Here is a 19,601-nt window from a genome sequence, read left to right as displayed (position 1 = left end):
CTTGATGTATTAGAGGAGGGGTCAGTCCCAGCTTAGATAGCCCTTTACCCCGGTTAGAACAAGGGTTGGGGTAGAGGTTTGCAGTGGCAGTGCAGAGGCAGAGGGGGCATGGCTGTAGATGTGTCAGAGATAGTTACGCTGGTGGATGTGTGCAAGAGGGAGCAGACACAGTGATAGATCATGGAGTATGCATTCCATCAAAGGACACTGAAGAGGAAGGGGAGAAGAGGCAGGGCTGATGCCAAATAGGCACATGGAGTCAGCATGCCAGAGGGGAGGTGGATGCACAGGATGGCTGTAAGTGGTGTGGGACCATGGAGAAGACACAGCATGTGACATACATACTGTTGGAGCATGCGCTCTCAGGAGCAGTGGAAGGTTCAGCCACTTGTATGTTGAAATCAGCAGGAATTAATACAGGAGTCTGGGCAAGCAAGGTAAGAGTGAACCAAGATCATTCTATCAAAAGAGGCGAGTGTGGCCACTAAACCAGAATATGTCAAACTGCCCTGGATGGAGGAGATGGTTTTGGCACTACCTGCACATTGGTTCTTTTTGGTACCCAGCCCCGATCCCAACCTCATTTTAGAATTTGCCCTTTCCCTTGTTCCCCCAGTGGCTCTCAATTTAGCCTTTTTAGTGTCTATTATTTGGCTAGGTCTTCTAGTTCTCTCGTGACCTTCCTCTCCGTGTTTCAGGATCTTTTGTGTAGGCAAAGTGCTTCTTTGACATTCTTTGGTTTTCGAGGCAAGAAGTTGACCTGTGGAAAAGAAAGTAACTATTTCGCACCCTGCTCAAGGATTTTTTACCTAGTTTGTGCCTATGTTCCCAGGTGCTTAAGTCCCTCCTTCTTTGCCTCTCAGGATTGAAGGTTTTTTTTTTTTAAGTCTTGATCACTCTGTCTTATTAGGGTCCCAAGATACACAGACAGTTCTTTCTAAGCTGCTCTTCTCTGGTTAGAGAATACTTAGCCATCCATTTAAGTTCAGATCTCCTCTACCTGCCTTGGCAGCCTGCCCAGGACTTTACTGCCCAGCAAGAGCCAGAGAGTCTGGATCTCTGTCTTTCTTCCTCCTCCTCTTTCAGATTGAAGCTTAATTTTGCTGCATATCTACCTTGAACATGTGGGCTAAAGACAATGTGTACGATGTTTTTATAGTGACTTTGTACAGGAAAAAATCCATAGCATGAAAGCTTTCTGTTTGGGTCACTATGTAGATGCTCAAAAGTTTTAAATTTGGGGGCATTTTTTGTTTTATTTTGAATTATGGATTACGAATGCTCCATTCATAGCAAAGTTCTGAGAGTGACATTCGCGCTCTGCTTCCCTTACCCCGACTCGGCGTCCTCTGTGGTTACCTGCCTGGCTTATTTCTGCCTATTTCTGTTCCTTTCCTTTGTGGCTGCACAATCTTAAGGTTTTTTTTAATAGCTCTGAAAATATTATTTATACAAACTCTCCATCTACATCCCCATGCCTGTTCTGTGCATCCAGGCATGTGGAGGGAAGGGAAGAAAAGATTTCCAGTCAAGCTTCTGCTGTCTGCTTAAGGGAATCAGACGCCTATCTTTAGTGATTTAGAATCCCATGAGTGGTGTTTTGGCAGTGAGTACAGATCAGAAGTTGATCAAAGGTAAGGGTTTGGAAATCATTGCCGTAGATGCTTGAGGTGATATAGCTTGTCCCCTGCTGCCTTTAGGCAGAATGGCTGGGTCACTGTGTGGGGTGGCATGGGGTGGTGGGGATGTGTATGTGTATGAGGGGGGTGCCGGAAGGAGAGGGAAGCTAGATATCATGAGCAATCAGATACCAGGAACTCTGGGCTACTGTGAGGTGTAGGACACCCCCCCCTTGCCCAGTCCAACTCTGTTGATTTCTTTTGAAGTTCCACTCTGCAGAGACTAGGACCTCACAGAACAACTCAGCAGTCCACCCAAGAGCAGAGCAGCCCAGCAGTGCATGTGTTAAAAGGGGGACGCAGAGCATCCTTGCTAAGAGGTGCAGGCTGTCATGTTCCGCCCACCTGGAAATCCAGTTGAAGAGAACACTGTTCTGCGCATTATCATTAAGAACAGAACTACCCTTGATTAATCCAGTATAGCAGCAAACTGCCCATATTTTGCTACTTTGGTGACTTACGCTGATGAGAAACTTAGACATGATCTAAACCCAGTTGCTTTACAGACAAAGGGTGATCTGTCTGGGGAGCAGAGTGCTACCAGCTACAGACTGGGTCATCTCTCTCCACTCCCACAGAAAATGGCCTCCACAGTCTGCTCAGGGCTTGAACTGTCCCAGAAGATAAACTCCTTTCTGCTGAAGTCACAAGACAGGACAAGAGATAAAAACACTTCGAAAAGAGGCCACTGTTTTCAGCAGCTGGTTTTGTGTTCTCCAGAAGACTTCTCTACTTGAAACCAGAGCAGTTTTATAGATATTAAATAGGCCAAATTAACTTGACTTTTTCCCTTTAAAACTGTGTTTTTTTTCTTTGTATTGATGGCTTATGCATTTCTATGCTGAACAGGACTTTAAGTGAGCATTCCCTGCTCTCTGCACCTCATGTTCCATCCACACTGAGCCTGGTTTCGGCTCCCAAATTTGCTGGTACAAGTCATGCATCTTCTAGAGTATCTGGACCACTTCCAGATTTCCAGTATAGTTCTTTCTAATACTCTAAACTACTCTGTAACACGGGAAGGAACTGATAGGTGAGGGAAGATTCGAGTCTTTAAACATTCAACCTTTGTCTCCTGTTTCAATCTTGTCTGTCACCGGCAGGGACTAGCTGACTCTCCTCGTCTCTTCTAATTAAGATGGCACTCTCGTGATATCTTTATCATTACCTCTGACTCAGGCAGTACACTGTAGACTGTTGTCTTAGTTAAACATTATTGTGACAAAACACCATGAACAAAAGTGGCTTGGGGAAGAAAGGCTTTATTTGACTTACATGCCCTGAGTCAGTCCATTGAGGAAAGCCAAGTAGAGACTCTAACCAGGCAGGAACCTGGAGGCTGGAGCTGATCCAGAGGCCATGGAGGGGTGCTGCGTACTGGCTTTCTCCTCATGGCCCGCTCAGCCTGCTTTCATATAGGACCCAGGACCAACCAGCACATTAAATACCATCTTAAAAAATTGCACCATGTGCTTGCCTACAACCTGAACTTATGAAGGCATTTTCTCAGTTGCGAGTCCCTCTTCCCAAGTCCTTCTAGCTTGTGTCAAGTTGATATAAAACTAGGGAGGACACTGTTGCTATTGAATTCTCCTCAAGCCCGAGTCGCAACATTTAATAAGGATATTCTTCCTGTTCGCTCGTAAGACAAAATGACAAACTGCCTGCTTCTGTTTGCCCATTTGATGGCTTACACTGTCTCCAGTACAAGCCGCTTCCCTGTAAGTTAATGACAACTGGGAATTAGGTGGTTTCTGTTTGTGAGACCGCCAAGCAGCTGCGGCTGGAGCAGTGAGGTAGATGCAGAGTCAGCAGGAGGAAGTGGAGTCAGATTTCCAAGCCAGGTTGACTCAGGCGTCCTTGCTGGTGTTCTTTCCTGGTAGGCACCGACCTATTCGTCCTCTGAGAGTGGAAGCCTGAGTCGGAGCATCAGCGGCTCACAAGGGTCTCACCAGTCATTTTATCTCTGACAGGTTGCAATTCTATTATTGTAGATTCAGCGACAGAAAAATTTTCTGTTAAAAGATGGTGGTCTTCCCTTGGCTCTTCGGGGAAATTATTTGAAGGTGTTTTTTTTTTTTTTTTAATGTGGGTTAGGACAGGTTCTGTGCTCCCAGACAGCCTGATGCACTCACTTGTCAAACACTTGCAAGAATTCCACATTACCTAAGCTGCAGCTCTACAGAGCCCCATTCAATGTACCTGCAATTTAATGTCTGAAAGTACATACACTTATTTATGCCCCGGTCCACTAGAGGGCAGCACACACTTACTTAGCAGGAAAAGACTGCAAAAACTAACTTTTTGAGGGAACAGAAAGCCCTTTGGGGCGGATGTGTTGGAAATAGTGTTATCTTTCTGTTAAACAAATAGTATTTTCCATAGAGCTCCGTCCCTGGAGAGGAGCAATAATGCAGCAGTTCAAGATGACAGACGACAGCAAAAGCAATTTTATGTATTTCATTCTCATTAAAGTCTTGACCTATACTTTCCTCTCTATAGTAAATAAGACATTTCTAGAATTTCTTTTGTAATTTGAAAAGTATTCATTAATATTTATGCATCGTAATTTTCTTTAATTGAAGTTCTTCTGATTGAAATAGAATGTGACTGTCCTATGAGCGCAGAACACCCCTAGACTATAAACTGAAATGGAACCCACCAGGAATGGGGAAGATTACAGAAGGGGACTGGAATCCAGCTTCAAAATTAAAGTAAGGAATTAGAATAGCCTGCTCAAGCACTAGTAACACACACCTTCCAAAAATTATAGGAACCCCACCTGATGCTCAGGCAGCATTTGCGGAAAATTTGCAACACTGTTAGTGTTTACTAAACAGACGTAGTTACAGAAGGAGTTTTTAGTACCTTGGGGCTGAGTGGGCTTTTGAACTCAGATTTTAGTAATATTTAATAACTCACAGCAGGGATAAGTCAGCTTTTTCATTAAAGCCTCAAATAGTAAATATTTTAGACTTTGCAGACAATGCACGAGTTCCTGCAAATCCCTCACCTTGTGGTTTGTGTTTACTTTTTACATTTAATACCTGTCTTGTCTTGGAAAATGGTACAGAACCAGATCCTGGGCTCACCAGGCCATTGATGACCTTGCTACAGGAAGGTGGTGATGGTGATATGTAAAGTGATGTCTCTACAAGTTTGTTAGCTCACAGCACCGTGGGAACAAAAGCAGGCCAGTTTCATCTGCATGGACTGGGCCTGCTCATCCCCATACTTGGAGCGCTGGGTACACACAGCCTCCACCCAGCGCCTTGAAGTTAAATACATTTGACTTTTGTCTCCATTGGTCACACACTCAAGCCATGAAATCGCCTTTGTCAGTAATGCTATAGCACTGAAAAAAAATAACTGTTTTGAGAGCCAGGAAATCACTCTTTTAATCCCAGCACCTTTACTAAATAGATACAGTTTCTTGACTTCAGTTACTCTCTGTAGCTGTCAATATCTTTGTAAAATGGGGTTGACTCATGCATATATATATATATATATATATATATATATATATATATGCATGCGGGGGGGGGAATCAAAGAGAGACAGGGGTGAGAGACTTGGCAGTTTCAGATTTATGTTTCCATAAGCCTTTATCCAGTGCTCAATGATTTAGTTGATCTTCAAGTACACACCTACTTGAGTTAAGGAACATTGCAGAATTTGCAGAATTGCTGTTCATGTCCCAAACCTCCTACTGTGTCTGGCCCACAGTGGATGGCCAGTAATTACTGACTGGGTGAGTTAATTACAGTTAAGCACCTAGCTACTTTAAATTCACCTCCTGCTTTGGCTTTATGTTTTAGAAATGCATGTAGTTTCTCATATAAATTTGTATCTCTCTAGGGATTTTTTTTTTTAAATAAAGAGATCTATTCGGTGTCAACATGATGATAAATCCCGCAAACACAGAGATAGATACAGTATAGTTATAACCCTCGCCCGTAAAGTGCTCACTTTCTGTTTGTGGTGTCTAGTGGGTGATCTGGTCATTTAACTCTGCTTCTAAGTATGGAATTAGAAATCTGAGTCTCCAGATTAACAGCTTACAGCCAGTCAGGGCCAACAGCTTAGCAAAGCATAAATGAGAGATGGCCAGAGGGGGCTTCAGTGTCTCCCAACCAGGTGGGTGGCCAGTGGACAGGGCATGGTCATCAACCTGGTTGGGCCAGGGGACATGCATAGTGTGTTCTGGCCCTCCATTGCTGTTGGATAGCCTCGAGACGTAACCAGTCTTAACAGGTGCCCCAACCATTGTGCACTTTCTGCCATAGCCTTGTAAAAACTCTAGACAAGGAGGTTCAAAGGCCTCCTTCCCTCTCTGAAGCCTCTCTCACGTTTTCCTTAATTTCTTACTTGTCTGTGTTCTCTTAAAAAAAAAAATAACTTCCCATTTCTCACACTCCCAGGAGTGTCTGTATCTTCAGTCTACACTGGAATAAGACAAGGAACAGTCTTTGGTGACCACCAGTGTCCAGACACTTAGGTCCTTGGTCACACTGGGCTGTGAAAGTTTCCATCACGTGATATCCCTGCATCATTGGCAGTTTTACAAGTCCAGACCAGATGTCTTGTAGAGTATCCCACTGTCTAGATTGGTCCAGCTTCTTCCTCATGATTTTAAACTCAGGTGAAGCGTTTCTGAAGTAAACTACGTCAGGACTGTCGGGACTTTTCATCACACTGCCACACGGCTTCTAATGCCACTGTGTCCCATGTTGGTGCTGACTTTGAGTTTTTATCAATGGAAAAGTTGTCTCTTAAACATTGTCTCCAGGGATGTCTTGTGATTTTAGCATGGTTTAATTAACCTTCTCTGTATTGATTGTTACTCAGATGACTGAACATAATTTTTCCAATTCTGATATACATTTCTCATTTAACGTTGTAGTATTGCTTTATATTAAAACAAAATATATGATTGCCACGGTGATAGCTTTTATGCCCCTAGACTCAAGTAAATTGTATGTGTGTTACTCGCAGTGTGGTCCTTGTAGCATAGGGAAGAGATGGCCATCTTGGGTCATGAGCACAGTTTCACAAGTCAATGTTCCTACTCACTTTGCTCTTGGAAATTAGACATTAATAAACCATTTACCTTTTCTTTATTTTTCCAGTTATTATTATCTATCAGTTTTGTTTTGATTTTCTTTTACTCATTTAATTACACAGTTGCTTCTAGTGTAACATTTTATGTGGCTGTAACTTTCATAACAATTACTCATTAATTTTTTCCTATGACAGCCGTGGACATACAAAGGACTCTGAGTCAGCTGGGAACGCCTCAAGATTCACCAGAATTGAGACAACAGCTGTAAGTATTGGGTTCCTGAGACAGAGAAAAGAGTCCCTAGTCATGAAGCATTTATAGTGGCTTTTTATTGGAAAAAAATGATGAAAACTTAATTAGGGTTCTCTGGTACCGGTGTAACTTGGCTAATCCAGTATAGACAGGTGGTTTTTGTCTCCTTTAAGGATCTGGCTTACTATCAAGGCAAAACTATTTGATTGATTGATTGATTGATTTTACATTCCTATTAGTTTTAAAATGGGTTTTCAGTGAATTTTGAAGATTTGGACTTAGCACTTCATATATATGTATGTGTCTGTGTGTGTGTGTCTGTGTATATATATATATATATATATATATATATATACACATATATATCATAATATATATAATCTCATATATATATATATGAATTATTTCTTGCTTTTTATTGGTTTTAATCTAGTATATGTTTAATCTTATGAACTATCTCACTCAAACAAAACAAAACAAAAACAGAAATCTTCCACAGTGAGGTCTTCAGAAAGCAAGTACCAGCATTTTAGCTTCTGCACAAAATGAGGCAGCTAATGATTGCAACTCCAGTTCTTCAGATGCTGAGGCAGGGGCATGGCTGAGAGGTAGATGACCAGCCTATGCTACATTGTGAGACTTTGTCTCAAAATTTCCAGGCACGCACACACACACACACACACACACACACACACACACACACACACGTACACACTCAAGCACACACTAAGCATTATGTCCATACAATAATTCGCTAGAACAAAAGTTATGAAAAGTTATAGGGAAACTCATGTGGTTTAAAAGTACCATTTGAAGTACCACTTGAAGTATTTGAGATTATCGGTAGTTTATATTTTATTTTTCTACAATAAAATAGATGCTGGGCATAAATCATAGCCACTACACTGTCACTCGTTGAAATAAAATTCAATGCAAGTACATAATAAATAGCGATATTGTTTTGGTTGATTAACACTGGAAGTTCTGAATTCGCAGACATGATCGTGCAGGTTCCCTGTTGAGACCTCTGAGAGGTAGGGAAGCCTGTCTAAGGCAGGCCATGTGCTGCGCAGAGCTGGGAGCTGGTTCTTGTTTTTCTCACTCGCTCTATACAGACATCTACACCTGATCACCTTGTTATTGCGAGCCCCACTGGCTGTCCTTGTGTGCAGTCAGAGGTGTACAGGGGAGGCCTGGTGTCTTTTCTAAGCATTCCTCTAATGCAAGACTATATTGTTGAATATTAAGGTTCTTTTCATTGAAATTTGTACATTTTTCTCTGTATCTAGGAAAATAGAGTTAGAGGTATAATTTTGTATTCAGATCTGCTTCTAAGGAAGCCCTTTAGGCTTCCCACTTCACACATAACTACGAGTCAGTTTGCAGTACTGGCCTTCTCTTTCATCTGCCTAAGTGTGCACATAAAGAAATACAGCCTTCCAGGTATACCTCAGACCCGAGAACTGGACAAAGACAAATAGTCTTTCCTCCTCAGATGCCCTGAGAAGAGCTGTCACACTTTCAGTCCCATAAATATAAAGGACCAGCCAGCCAGCGCTGTCCTGACCACAGCCCTTCTCACCGGAGTCTACATTTATAGCTAATGACTTTTACTTATAGGTAACATCAATTGGTACCTGTTTCTCTAGGCTTGGGTACTCTGGGTGAATGAAGACCTTCCAATGTCTATTTCTTAGTATCTACCAAAACTCAGGACCCAAAGATTTGGTTTGACAGACGAAATTGACAGCCAGTTCAGAAAACTATGAGTACTTTTACAGTTTAGAGTTTGAGTAAATACTTTGGCAGAACCCCATTTGCCAGGGTTGACATGGGTGGTACAGAGCTTTTCCTTGGCAATACACATCACTGCTTTTTGGTTTTGCTTTGTTATTATTATTTTCCCTTTTTACTTTAGGCAGCAGAAGCAGCAGTATACCAACCAGCTTGCGAAAGAAACAGATAAGTACATTAAAGAGTTTGGCTCTCTGCCCACCACCCCCAGTGAACAGGTACGTGGCTTCAGATGTGAGTTTTGTGCTGGATGTGAGAGAAATTAAATGCACGGTCGGAGCTTTGAACTGGGATGCTACAAAGGAAGTTAGGCAGCCAAAAATAAGTATATTTGAGATTAGTTACCAGAACACAAAACTGTACTTAGTTGTTCAGGTAGCATCACGTGCTTCCATAAAGCAGAAATTATTTCCATGTAGTTGCCCTGACCCATAATTAAGTGTACGCTGAGAGAATGCCTCCTGTGTAATTGCTTCCTGGCTTTGCAGGACCACCCCCTCACTCTCCTACACCTCCCCCTCTCGACACCCCCTCCCCACTCAAGCACACATATACTCAAGATGTGCCTGGGGGCACAGTTATCTCTTTGCTTACTTACTACAAGTTATGAGGTATATAGAGTATAGGTTTTATTTTCCTAAAAGTGAGATTACTTAAAATTAACCCTAGCACCAGGACCGACTTGTCAGCAGCTAGGAAAGCCTAAGGCAGAGGTCCTGCAGGGCTGGCCTTCAGGCAGAAGTGCCTGAAGATCAAAGTGCAAGCGCTGGAACCACTGAAAATGTGAGTGAAAAGCCATCGGAGAGTTTCTGTGACTGGAGAGTGAGCGACAGTTTTCAGGATCAAATAGAGAGCCAGACAGTAGTGACGCAACCACTGTAGGTCCCAGCAAGCTTCTCAGTTTGATTTACGAGGCGGTTTCTCTTCCATCCATCTAGCGTCAAAGAAAGATCCAGAAAGACCGACTAGTGGCCGAATTCACCACATCGCTAACAAACTTTCAGAAAGCCCAGAGGCAAGCTGCTGAGAGGGAGAAAGAGTTCGTTGCTCGAGTGAGAGCCAGTTCCAGGGTATCGGTAGGTACCTGAGGGCAGGCTGAAAACATGGCTTCTGCGTCATCCCGCTATGTGAGGTTGTAGAGATCTGTGCACTCTTAAATCTGTGGCTGTTTTAAAGGCTGTCTCATCGGGTTTTAAGAAGTCGAATGTTGTGTAACGCTGTAGTCACTCCTCACGGAGCATTAGCAGAGCACAGACTACATAAAAACCGAAAACCCGGACGAGAGCAGTGTACGGATGCTCCGACACACACTCTTGAGTTAACGCAGTTTGACGTCTCTCAGGAGTTGCCACTAGTTGATGTTTCATTCTTTAATGCTCAGGTCTCACGACAACATTAAATATGAGCTAAATGATGTTTGTTATTTGGTCCTTGTAATTAGTGAATCAGTAAATTCCCTCCTTGTTGGCTTAAGGTATTATTTTGACTGCCTATTGCATATGCAGCTGACCTTGAAAATTAGAACAAGAACTTAGCTTTCCCTGCTCCTATTGCACATGCATGCATACACCTATATGTATTCACATACACACATGTACACCCATAAGTATGCACACACATGTACACACCCATACACATACTTGCATACCCATACCCAAAATATGTACACACACATACACACACCCATACATATGCTCACATGCACATATACACACAAATGTATATATATGTACACCTACATGAACACACCATATGTATGCTCATATACACACACCCAAATATATATACATGCATATACACACACCCATGCATGTGCTCACATGTACACACACAAATGTACACACACATACATGAACACCATATGTATGCTCACATACACGCACCCAAATATGTGTATATAGGCATGCACACACACATTCATATGCTCATTTACACATACACACACCCATATGCACACACCTATACATATCACATATACATACACACACCCAAATGTATGCACACACATGCATACACCCATACATATGCTCACATACACATATATACACACATGTACATACATGCACGCACACACACGCACACACACACACACATGAACGCATACTCATACAAAACCTTCAGGGGAAATATGAGTGTTTTGTTACTTTTTCTTATTCTTGCTTTTTTTTCTGTCCTCTAACTAAATTATTCAGGGAGGTTTTCCTGAAGACAACTCAAAAGAGAAGAATCTTGTATCCTGGGAAAGGTAAAAAAATAAGAAAACTGCTTTGCAAATCAAAAGATAATTTTTGAGGTTTTATATATTATAGTCCATGGTGCAGGAAACCTTTTATTATAGCATAAATGGCCTATTATTTATCAACTGAAATAGTAGAGTTTGGAAAAAAGTAAATATTTATAAACTATTTATTATGTAATATATAAATATATCACACAAATAAACGTATTTTCTTACTTTTAAGAATAAAATATTCTTATATGAAGTCACCAAGTGTGACTTTGAATATGTAAATCAATAAGCTGAAACCATGAGTATAATGAAAACGGGGTAAAATTTGGATAAAATATCTATTTATACCTAGAAGTTTTTCTTTATTTATTGAGGCTCTTTGAAGACAGGATCTCACTGTGTTATCCAGGCTTGCCTGGGATTCACCGTGCAGCCAGGACTGTTCCTAAGTTCCGGGTCATTCTGCCTTACCCAATGAGAACTGGGATTATGAACATGTATCACCATGGCTACTTAATTCAGCACCTTTTTAAAAGAGCAATATTCTGATATTGAGGATTAAAATATCTGGTTTAGTAAGCATGTCTTAAGTAGTAAGTAAGTCTTCTTTCTGTGTTTTTGTTTTTTTAGCCAAACACAACCTCAAGTGCAGGTCCAAGATGAAGAGATCACAGAGGATGACCTCCGACTCATCCATGAAAGAGAGTCTTCAATCAGGCAGCTGGAAGTAAGCCTGATAAGGCCATGTCTGGCTGCTGCTCCATTCACACATCTGCCAGTTTGACGAAATTCCTAGTGTAGAATTTGGAATAATTCCCGTGTAAGAAATGAGACTGTTGGTACGAGGGTGAGAAGCCATATTCCTCCCACATTGTTAATCACCCAGAGTTCTCCTTCGTATTGAGAAAACTCCACTCTAAAAATAAACACCCACCCGAAGAACCTGAACAGTGCTGTCAAGCATATCCACACCATCCCTTCACAAGTGAGACTTTGACGGTAGCATTACGAGAACTATAATTTTCTTAGGGTACCCACATCACAGAGATGAGGGGTTTGTTCACTTGTAGTTCTGTTGAACTGATCCTGCTCCTAAAAGTGGGCTAATAAAAGCTACCAGTGACTACAGTTCACTGAAGGGCTTCCATGTGCCAAGACACTGTGATAACTGTGTGGGTTTTTTCATTCCATCCTCACAGAAGCTCTTTAAACTTTCTAAATATGTCATTATCATTGACATTTTACAGATGGGGAAGCTAAGGCCATGATACATGTACAAATGTCCTTACACACTTAGAAAAAAGAGTCTTTAGTCAAGAAAAACAAATAGGTATATATATATATTGAGGAAAATAAAGTTACAATTTCTTTATCCAATAAAATCTGTTTACCCACTAAGGATGTTTATAATTTCATTATGACCTACAGGATATTCAAATTTATTAATGCATGGCTTTAAATTTATACATGTTTTATTCATCGAAATTATCAAGTTGATGGGTAATTTTTTTGAAATACAAGAATATTCATATTCTTCTAATCAAATATTGGTTGTGACAAGAGAAATTATCAGGTTGATCTTAGTACTCCACGGCCTTCCTCAGTTTCAGTCCGGCCTCACTTGAGGGAGTGGATGTCACAGATTTACTTTGGACAACTAGAAGCCATCCAGAGGCTGTTTACTTAGAATTGCTTATAGTAGTGTTTTTTTTTCTGATGTTCCTAAAATTTATATTTTACTTCTAAATGCATGCTTATGTATGTATGAGTGGGCGTAAGTTGGTTTGTTTCTTTTTTCTTTTGAGTCTCCCCACTGGAGGAATGGGGATCGTGTTTCTAATGATGCATAATAATGTATGCTTTTTGCCTTAGGCCGATATTATGGACATTAATGAAATATTTAAAGACTTGGGAATGATGATTCACGAACAAGGTGACGTGATTGGTAAGTCCTGCTGCTGTGGACCAAGGGGGGAAGCCAGTGACCTCAGTTCACCTGCTGCAGCTTTCTCACGCAAGAGTACCCACTTCCTTTTCCACCGTCTCTACAGTTTGCAGGCTGCCCTTGCCTCTGTTTGCATTCGCACTGATTAAAGAAAGCTTTCCTTGCTTCAGAAGCTCGGAGTGTAATCAGCACCTCTTCATGATGGGACATAAGGCTCCACGTGGCATCTTAACCTACTTCCAGTGTTTGCTTTTCATTTTTATCCTAATAGGACTGGGGGAATCTTATGATATTTGCAGTTGTGTATGCTGTCTTGTTTGGGGGGAAATAGTTAGCTATTGCCTAGTTATTTGTTACCAAATAGTTTGTGGGATTAATGCAGCTCATTGAATACCAGAGGACCGAGACCCATGGCATTAAAGCTTTAGGTTTGGGATGCAACTGTGGAAGTGTGTAATAGATGACGTCATTAAAAAAGTAAAAGGATTTTGAGGGAGAGTTCAGTGGGCAAGAGCTCTTGTTGTGTAAGCTGAGTCTGAGATCATACACCTGGGAAAAGGAAGCTGGGTGTGGCCACACGTGTTCCTAACCCCAGAACTATCAAGTGCAAAGACGGCATCTTTGTGCTTTGTTCCTTGCTGAACGTCAGGTCTAAAGAGACCGTGTCTCAGAGGAATAAAGTGAAGAGTAGTGAAACAGGACACCTGGCATCCTCTGTGCACACAAATGTAGGTACCCAAATACACATGTACACATATACCACACATACATATATCACAGTCATACACATTCACACTCCCATTCATGTACATATGTGCATGTGCACAACACACACACACACACATACACACACACACACACACACACACTATGGTAAGGCTGGAGAGATGGCTCAGTTAGTGAAACAGGTTGGTACACAAGCCATGAAGACCTACATAAAAAGACTAAGTAAAATGTGGGCACATGCTACCCTGGTCCTAATCTGAGAACTGAAGAGGCAGAACCTTGGGTATCCCTGGAGCTCACTAGCCAGTTAGTCTTGCTGAATTATTGAGCTCTAGATTCCGTGAGAGGCTCTGTGTCAAAAAGTAGTGAGGAAGACATCTAAGGAAAACACCTGATGTCATCTTCTGGCCTCCACACCTGTGTTTATAGTATGTGCAAACAGGACATGTATAGTCAATTTATAGAAAGACCAGGGTGTCGTTAGAATGCAGTCACCAGCTCTGACACCTAGAGAAGTATTGAAAAGAACACTGCTGAGTCAGGAGTCAAGATAATCAGGAAATGAAGAAACCACGACATATTGAGTGTCTGCCGTGTTGAGTGTCTGCCGTCGGAAGGATTGATTGATGAATGTGACACAATGACCTTTGAGAGTCTGCAGGGAGGAGGAAGAGATGAGCTCTCTGGTCCTGCAAGCCAGTTGTCAGTTCTACCCTCAGGTTAGGACAGGGTAGTAAGGAAGGGCTACAAAGGCCTGTGCTTCCTGGGTGAGGTTTACACCTCTCTGCAGTTAGGAGAAGGAAGGAACCAGAATGTTACCAGATTCTTACAGTGAAGTTGGCCACTGCGTAGAGCATTGCATTTATGGGAATGACTTGAGGTAGGCTGCCCTTACAGAAGTAAACACAAAGCTGAGAGACTCCTAGAACCAACCGGCAGGGCATTTTGAGTAAATTAACATACAAAGGACCAAGGTCGAGTGTTTGGGCTCATCCATTGATCTTGGGGAGACTGTTTTTGAGAAGTTGAGGTGGGATTTTTCCTATGTGATGACGAGAAAGTCTTTGGGACTGGGCAGAAGGGGGTCAGTTTGTATTACACTTTGGTCTTGAGACAATGAAATCTCTGGGGTTAGAAACTGACAGGTGCTAGTGATGACACTGATTCAATATCTGCAAAATGACAGCACTGTGTTGTGTCCTGGTGGACCTGGAGAAGGCGATTAACGTCCTTCGTTTATACGTTTGTGTGTTGGCTGGGATATGTCTTTTTCTTAAACGTCTGCTGCATGAAATTTAGTGATTGATTATAGAGCATCAAATGTGCTTAACAATGCTGTGTGTGTGCATTTTATTTTAAAGACAGCATAGAAGCCAATGTAGAGAGTGCGGAGGTTCACGTTCAACAGGCAAACCAGCAGCTGTCAAGAGCAGCTGACTATCAGGTAACATTAACTGCAATACATTTCCTTAGAACTTGGAGTTTTAATTTAAAATACAAATATATAACTGCTTTGAAGTGGTTGTGCATGCTGATGTTAGAATTATGTGGAAGGTTAGTGGTGGCAGTGGTCAGAAATATGCCAGTCAATTTGAAATGCCAGTCAGTTGGCTTGGGCATCTGTTTTTCTCATGGTGATCCACAGAAATAGGAAGCCATGAAGCTTGCAAGAGATACTATTCCAGGCTTTACCCATTGTGGGGGTCCCTGCGAGCATCATAGCTGGCAAGGAACCCAACTGGGTAAGCTAAAAATGAAACTTAGAGTCAGCACAACATGGCCGATGCTCGGTCAAAAACTTCTGCAGTCCAACACCAAGCAATATGTTTTTCATATATTTAAATACAGTAAAAATGGAAACCATTTGGAAAAAAATGGAACCATTTGGTTCCTTAGACAGTTATCACAACAGAACTTTGGGCATGGCTTCACTGAAGAACATCTCTTTAGCAAAACACATGTGGCCTTTACGTGAATAAGCATGGGTTCTCTTGACAGATGAGCAGCACCTACGACAAGGACCTAGAGAGCAAGGGTTTAATAAGCATAAAGATGGGTTCTGTTGACTGCAAAACAATGCCGGGGATTCTGGGGAATTTGCTGAGGCTGGCTTTACAAAGTAGCAAAGATCACTAGGTATTAACACACACACATTCCCAGATGTATGGATGGTAAACAGTATCAGTGTTTTTCATTGAAAAAAAATCCATGTAGTGCTATGTGGGAGCTTCATCTGCATCTGTGACAGTTTCTGATGTGACAGAGAAAGCCCAACACATGGAGAGACCTCTCGGGTGGCCTGCCCCCCTCCATTTCCCTTTCTTCCCTGTTTCTTTCTTTCTTCTTCTCCTTTTTCTTCTCCTTTTTCTTCTTCTTACTTCTTCTCTTCTTCTTCTTCTTCTTCTTCTTCTTCTTCTTCTTCTTCTTCTTCTTCTTCTTCTTCTTCTTCTTCTTTTTCTTCTTCTTCTTCTTCTTCTTCTTCTTCTTCTTCCTCTTCTTCCTCTTCTTCCTCTTCTTCCTCTTCTTCCTCTTCTTCCTCTTCTTCTCCTTCCTCATTTTCTTCTTCTCCTCCTTCTCCTCCTTGTTCTTCTTCCTTCTTTTTCATCTTCCTTCTCTTCCTTTTCTTCCTCCTTCTCCTCCCCCTTCTCCTCCTTCTCCTCTTCCTCCTCCTTCTTCTTCAATGTTTTTTTCAAAACATTGAAAAAGAACACAGCCCTGGCTCTGCTAGAACTCACCACATAGACCATGCTGGCCTCAAACTCAGAAATCTCCCTGCCTCTGTTGCCCAAATGCAGAGATTAAAGGGGTGCATCACCACCACCTTGGCCACTTTTTGTTTCCTCTTGTCAGTGGTATTCCTGTCTGAAGTGTCAAAGGTCACCACACTAGAAATGTTTCTTCAAAGTCCCTGGAAACTACATTATCTGGGAGTGTCATTAATCATTACATAGTATGTCAACATGTAGCAGACCCTTCAATAGATATAAATTTATTTCTCAAGGGAATCTCATTAATATGGGGAGACTATATCTGTGAAGTATCAATCATGCTTCAGATGCTATACAGATATTACAGCTGTGAGTTATTCATGATTGTGCAAGTTTGACCTTTGCTCAGTAAAAGCAAGGTCAGACTCATTTGAAGGTTCTGAACATCATAAGACATCATTTGATTCCCCTCTAAAAACATCTAGTTTTGTTGTTCTTCATAATTACCGCTTTCTTAAATCTTGTCTACAATATTGTAACTTCTTAGATATTTTTCGGTTGCTTTTGTACTTTCCTCTCTAAATTGAAAACTTCATGTTAACGCCATTTTTCATCAGGTGAGCCACTGTGCATTTGGCAGCTTGTACCACTAACACTTTCTGGGACTATGCTTTGTCTTCATTTCTAGGTATTCTCAGTCTATCACTTAAGCTGATAACTTCTTTCTTTCTGTCTGCCTTTGCATTAGCAGGGGTTGAGAAAGAACAGAGGATCTAACCCAGGACCCTGCTTACCAAGTGAATGCTTTAGCCACTGAACAATATATACCTAATACAGTTTCTTCTTTCTTTTCTAAACATTTTAAAATTATTTCTCTTATGTGTCTGACTGCTCTAAAGGCAGTGGAACTTGGGAGGATGAAGCCTAACCATGAGACAGACTCATAAAATCTCATGCAGTACCCAACTTTATTCAGAGCATCAGACAATTTATACTCTGAGGGTTAAGAAGAATCACATGACTAAGGTATAAAATCACAAGGACAAACCACATGGAAACACATGTTTTTCCATAGGGCCACATAAACAAATAACAATATCTAGTTGTAATGAATAATGTAAGGTAAACTCACCTCTATCCACTATATCCGGGAGGGACATGAATACATTTGAAGAAACAGGTTATAAGAGTCTTACCTTGTTTTCTTGGAGTTTTCTCACAAGCACTCAGAGTTCCCCTTATATGATTCCATTCTTGCAGCATGTTCCGACAGTGTGCATTGCCATTTGTCTCTGTATCACATGCTTGAGTTACAGACAGTTGTGAGCTGCCATGCAGGTACTAGGAATTGAACCTAGGTCCTCTGGAAGAGTGTAGTCAGTGCCCTCAACCACCAAGCCATCACTCCAGCCACTGGTTTCTTCTTTCTTAAGTTCAACCATACTACAGGAAAACTACCACCAATTAAAACAAAAAAAAATGCTTTTTGAATTATAATGTTATTTCAAAAAGTTTTTTTTTTTTGGAAAAAAAACCACCATGCACATTATATAGGTTTTTTAGAAGACTCTTAACCCCCAAATAAGAGGTCACCAAACTGTTTGTGAAGTAAACTGAGTAACATGCAGCCTCTGTGGGGCCCCTCACTGACTCACTCACCACGTCTTCTTGCTTCTGCAGCGCAAATCCAGGAAAACCCTCTGCATCATCATTTTTATCCTTGTGGTCGGAATTGTGATCATCTGTCTCATCGTCTGGGGACTGAAAGGCTGAGCCCCAAAGGCATGGACGAACGACTGCATGGCGTTGTCTGAGTGATGCAGGCAGATTCTCGAGACTGCTTTCTCTTGTCATTATTTTGATGCCGTTGTGTAAAAGTTGGTTCCATACTTTGTCATTTTTACTGGGGGAGGGGGGAGGAGGTTCTTTTGATTCAATCTGATATTTCTAATACCCAAGGTTTTTCTAAATTCCCTTGCTGGCATGACTTCTCTGCTTTTTAGTTCAACAACTGTTGGGTTTTCGCTCACATTGTATATGCTTTTCATTTATAATTTATTTATATTGTTTGACTGAGTTTTGAGAATTATCTGATTGGCGCGTGGACTCTGTCACTGTGTAACGTGTGTAACGTGATTGTGCTGTTTTATTTTTAAAAATCCAAGTTTAAATTTCATTTGTCCAGTAAATATCCTCAATAGGAAAACCTAAACATACCTGTCTGGGATGTTTGATCCCCTGTGGTCCATGGCGGTGCAGATCATTATTTCTCTTTCATTATTGGATTGTTTTTATCATCTCTAAATAAAATCAGTGAATCTTTTCCCGATGTGTATATATGCATTTGCTGTAGATTGCATAGTAAAGGTCGTAAGAATAGGTTGTTTTTACATATGGTCTATTTAATTCAATGCAAACTAAGGAAAGTATAGTTACTGTACTGTTGATCAATGTAAGTTGGAGGGAGTGTCTGAAAAATCCAGACCGATATATGTTCTCTTAAGATGCTAAAGATTTCAGTTTCTTACTGCACTGAACCACTTTTACCATATGGTCTGGTTTTGCGGCCATGATTTACTTTCGCTTGTGTCCCACTGAACACTGATTAGACATGTATCTTTGGGTCCTGTCTTCACAAAGTAATGTTGTTCCCACAGTTACAGACTTGGGATTTCATTTTTATACTTACTTTTTGACACTTAAATTTTAGAGTTTATTTAGATGCCAATTTTTAAACCGTTGTTTATTTAAATAAGAATCAGATGTTTGCCAATGAACTCACTTGTCTTTTAATCAATGTTTTAATCCACTAATAGGAATGCTGTAAAAGGGGTTATCTTAGTTTTATTGTTTGTGTTTTATAATGTTCTTACACAGCAGTTTGCTAGTGATGGCACTGTTTAATGTGACTCTGAAACCTTTGAATGGGATCAAGTGAAATATTAACCAAATAGTTGTATCTTTGCAAGCAGAATAAAGATGTTCTGGAGATGTCTGATAACTGATTCCTGAGGACTCTTCCCACTGAACCCAGGCTTCCCCAACATTTGTTGCTGACATATACACCATGGTGGTGGTGGGACTTTCCACATATTTCATCTTTCTCTATGTTTAATTTTGGAGTGTTGAATGGGTTTTTCTCACAGAAATCATTTTTGTGAGAGTCTGAAACATGTAAGTCTTCTGGTGCCTAGCTCAGACTGTT

General features: G+C 41.1%; 1 protein-coding gene across 1 annotated transcript in view; it reads left to right on the top strand.

Annotated features, from left to right (window-relative positions):
* The window catches only part of Stx7 (syntaxin 7), a 38,648-nt gene extending 19,251 nt beyond the window's left edge, over positions 1–19,397 (top strand). Inside the window, exons 3-10 of the mRNA XM_076928032.1 lie at positions 6,936–7,005; positions 8,912–9,005; positions 9,726–9,863; positions 10,980–11,032; positions 11,648–11,744; positions 12,890–12,962; positions 15,050–15,132; positions 18,077–19,397. Coding sequence (XP_076784147.1) covers positions 6,936–7,005; positions 8,912–9,005; positions 9,726–9,863; positions 10,980–11,032; positions 11,648–11,744; positions 12,890–12,962; positions 15,050–15,132; positions 18,077–18,169 — 701 coding nt within the window. The 3' untranslated portion in view covers positions 18,170–19,397. The remainder of the gene's footprint in view (positions 1–6,935; positions 7,006–8,911; positions 9,006–9,725; positions 9,864–10,979; positions 11,033–11,647; positions 11,745–12,889; positions 12,963–15,049; positions 15,133–18,076) is intronic.
* Positions 19,398–19,601: the final 204 nt, after the last annotated feature.

The sequence above is a fragment of the Arvicanthis niloticus genome, chromosome 30, assembly GCF_011762505.2.
Source record: "Arvicanthis niloticus isolate mArvNil1 chromosome 30, mArvNil1.pat.X, whole genome shotgun sequence".
Classification (NCBI taxonomy): domain Eukaryota; kingdom Metazoa; phylum Chordata; class Mammalia; order Rodentia; family Muridae; genus Arvicanthis; species Arvicanthis niloticus.
Note: the sequence above shows the minus strand (reverse complement) of the source record. Positions and strands in the feature narration are given on the sequence as shown.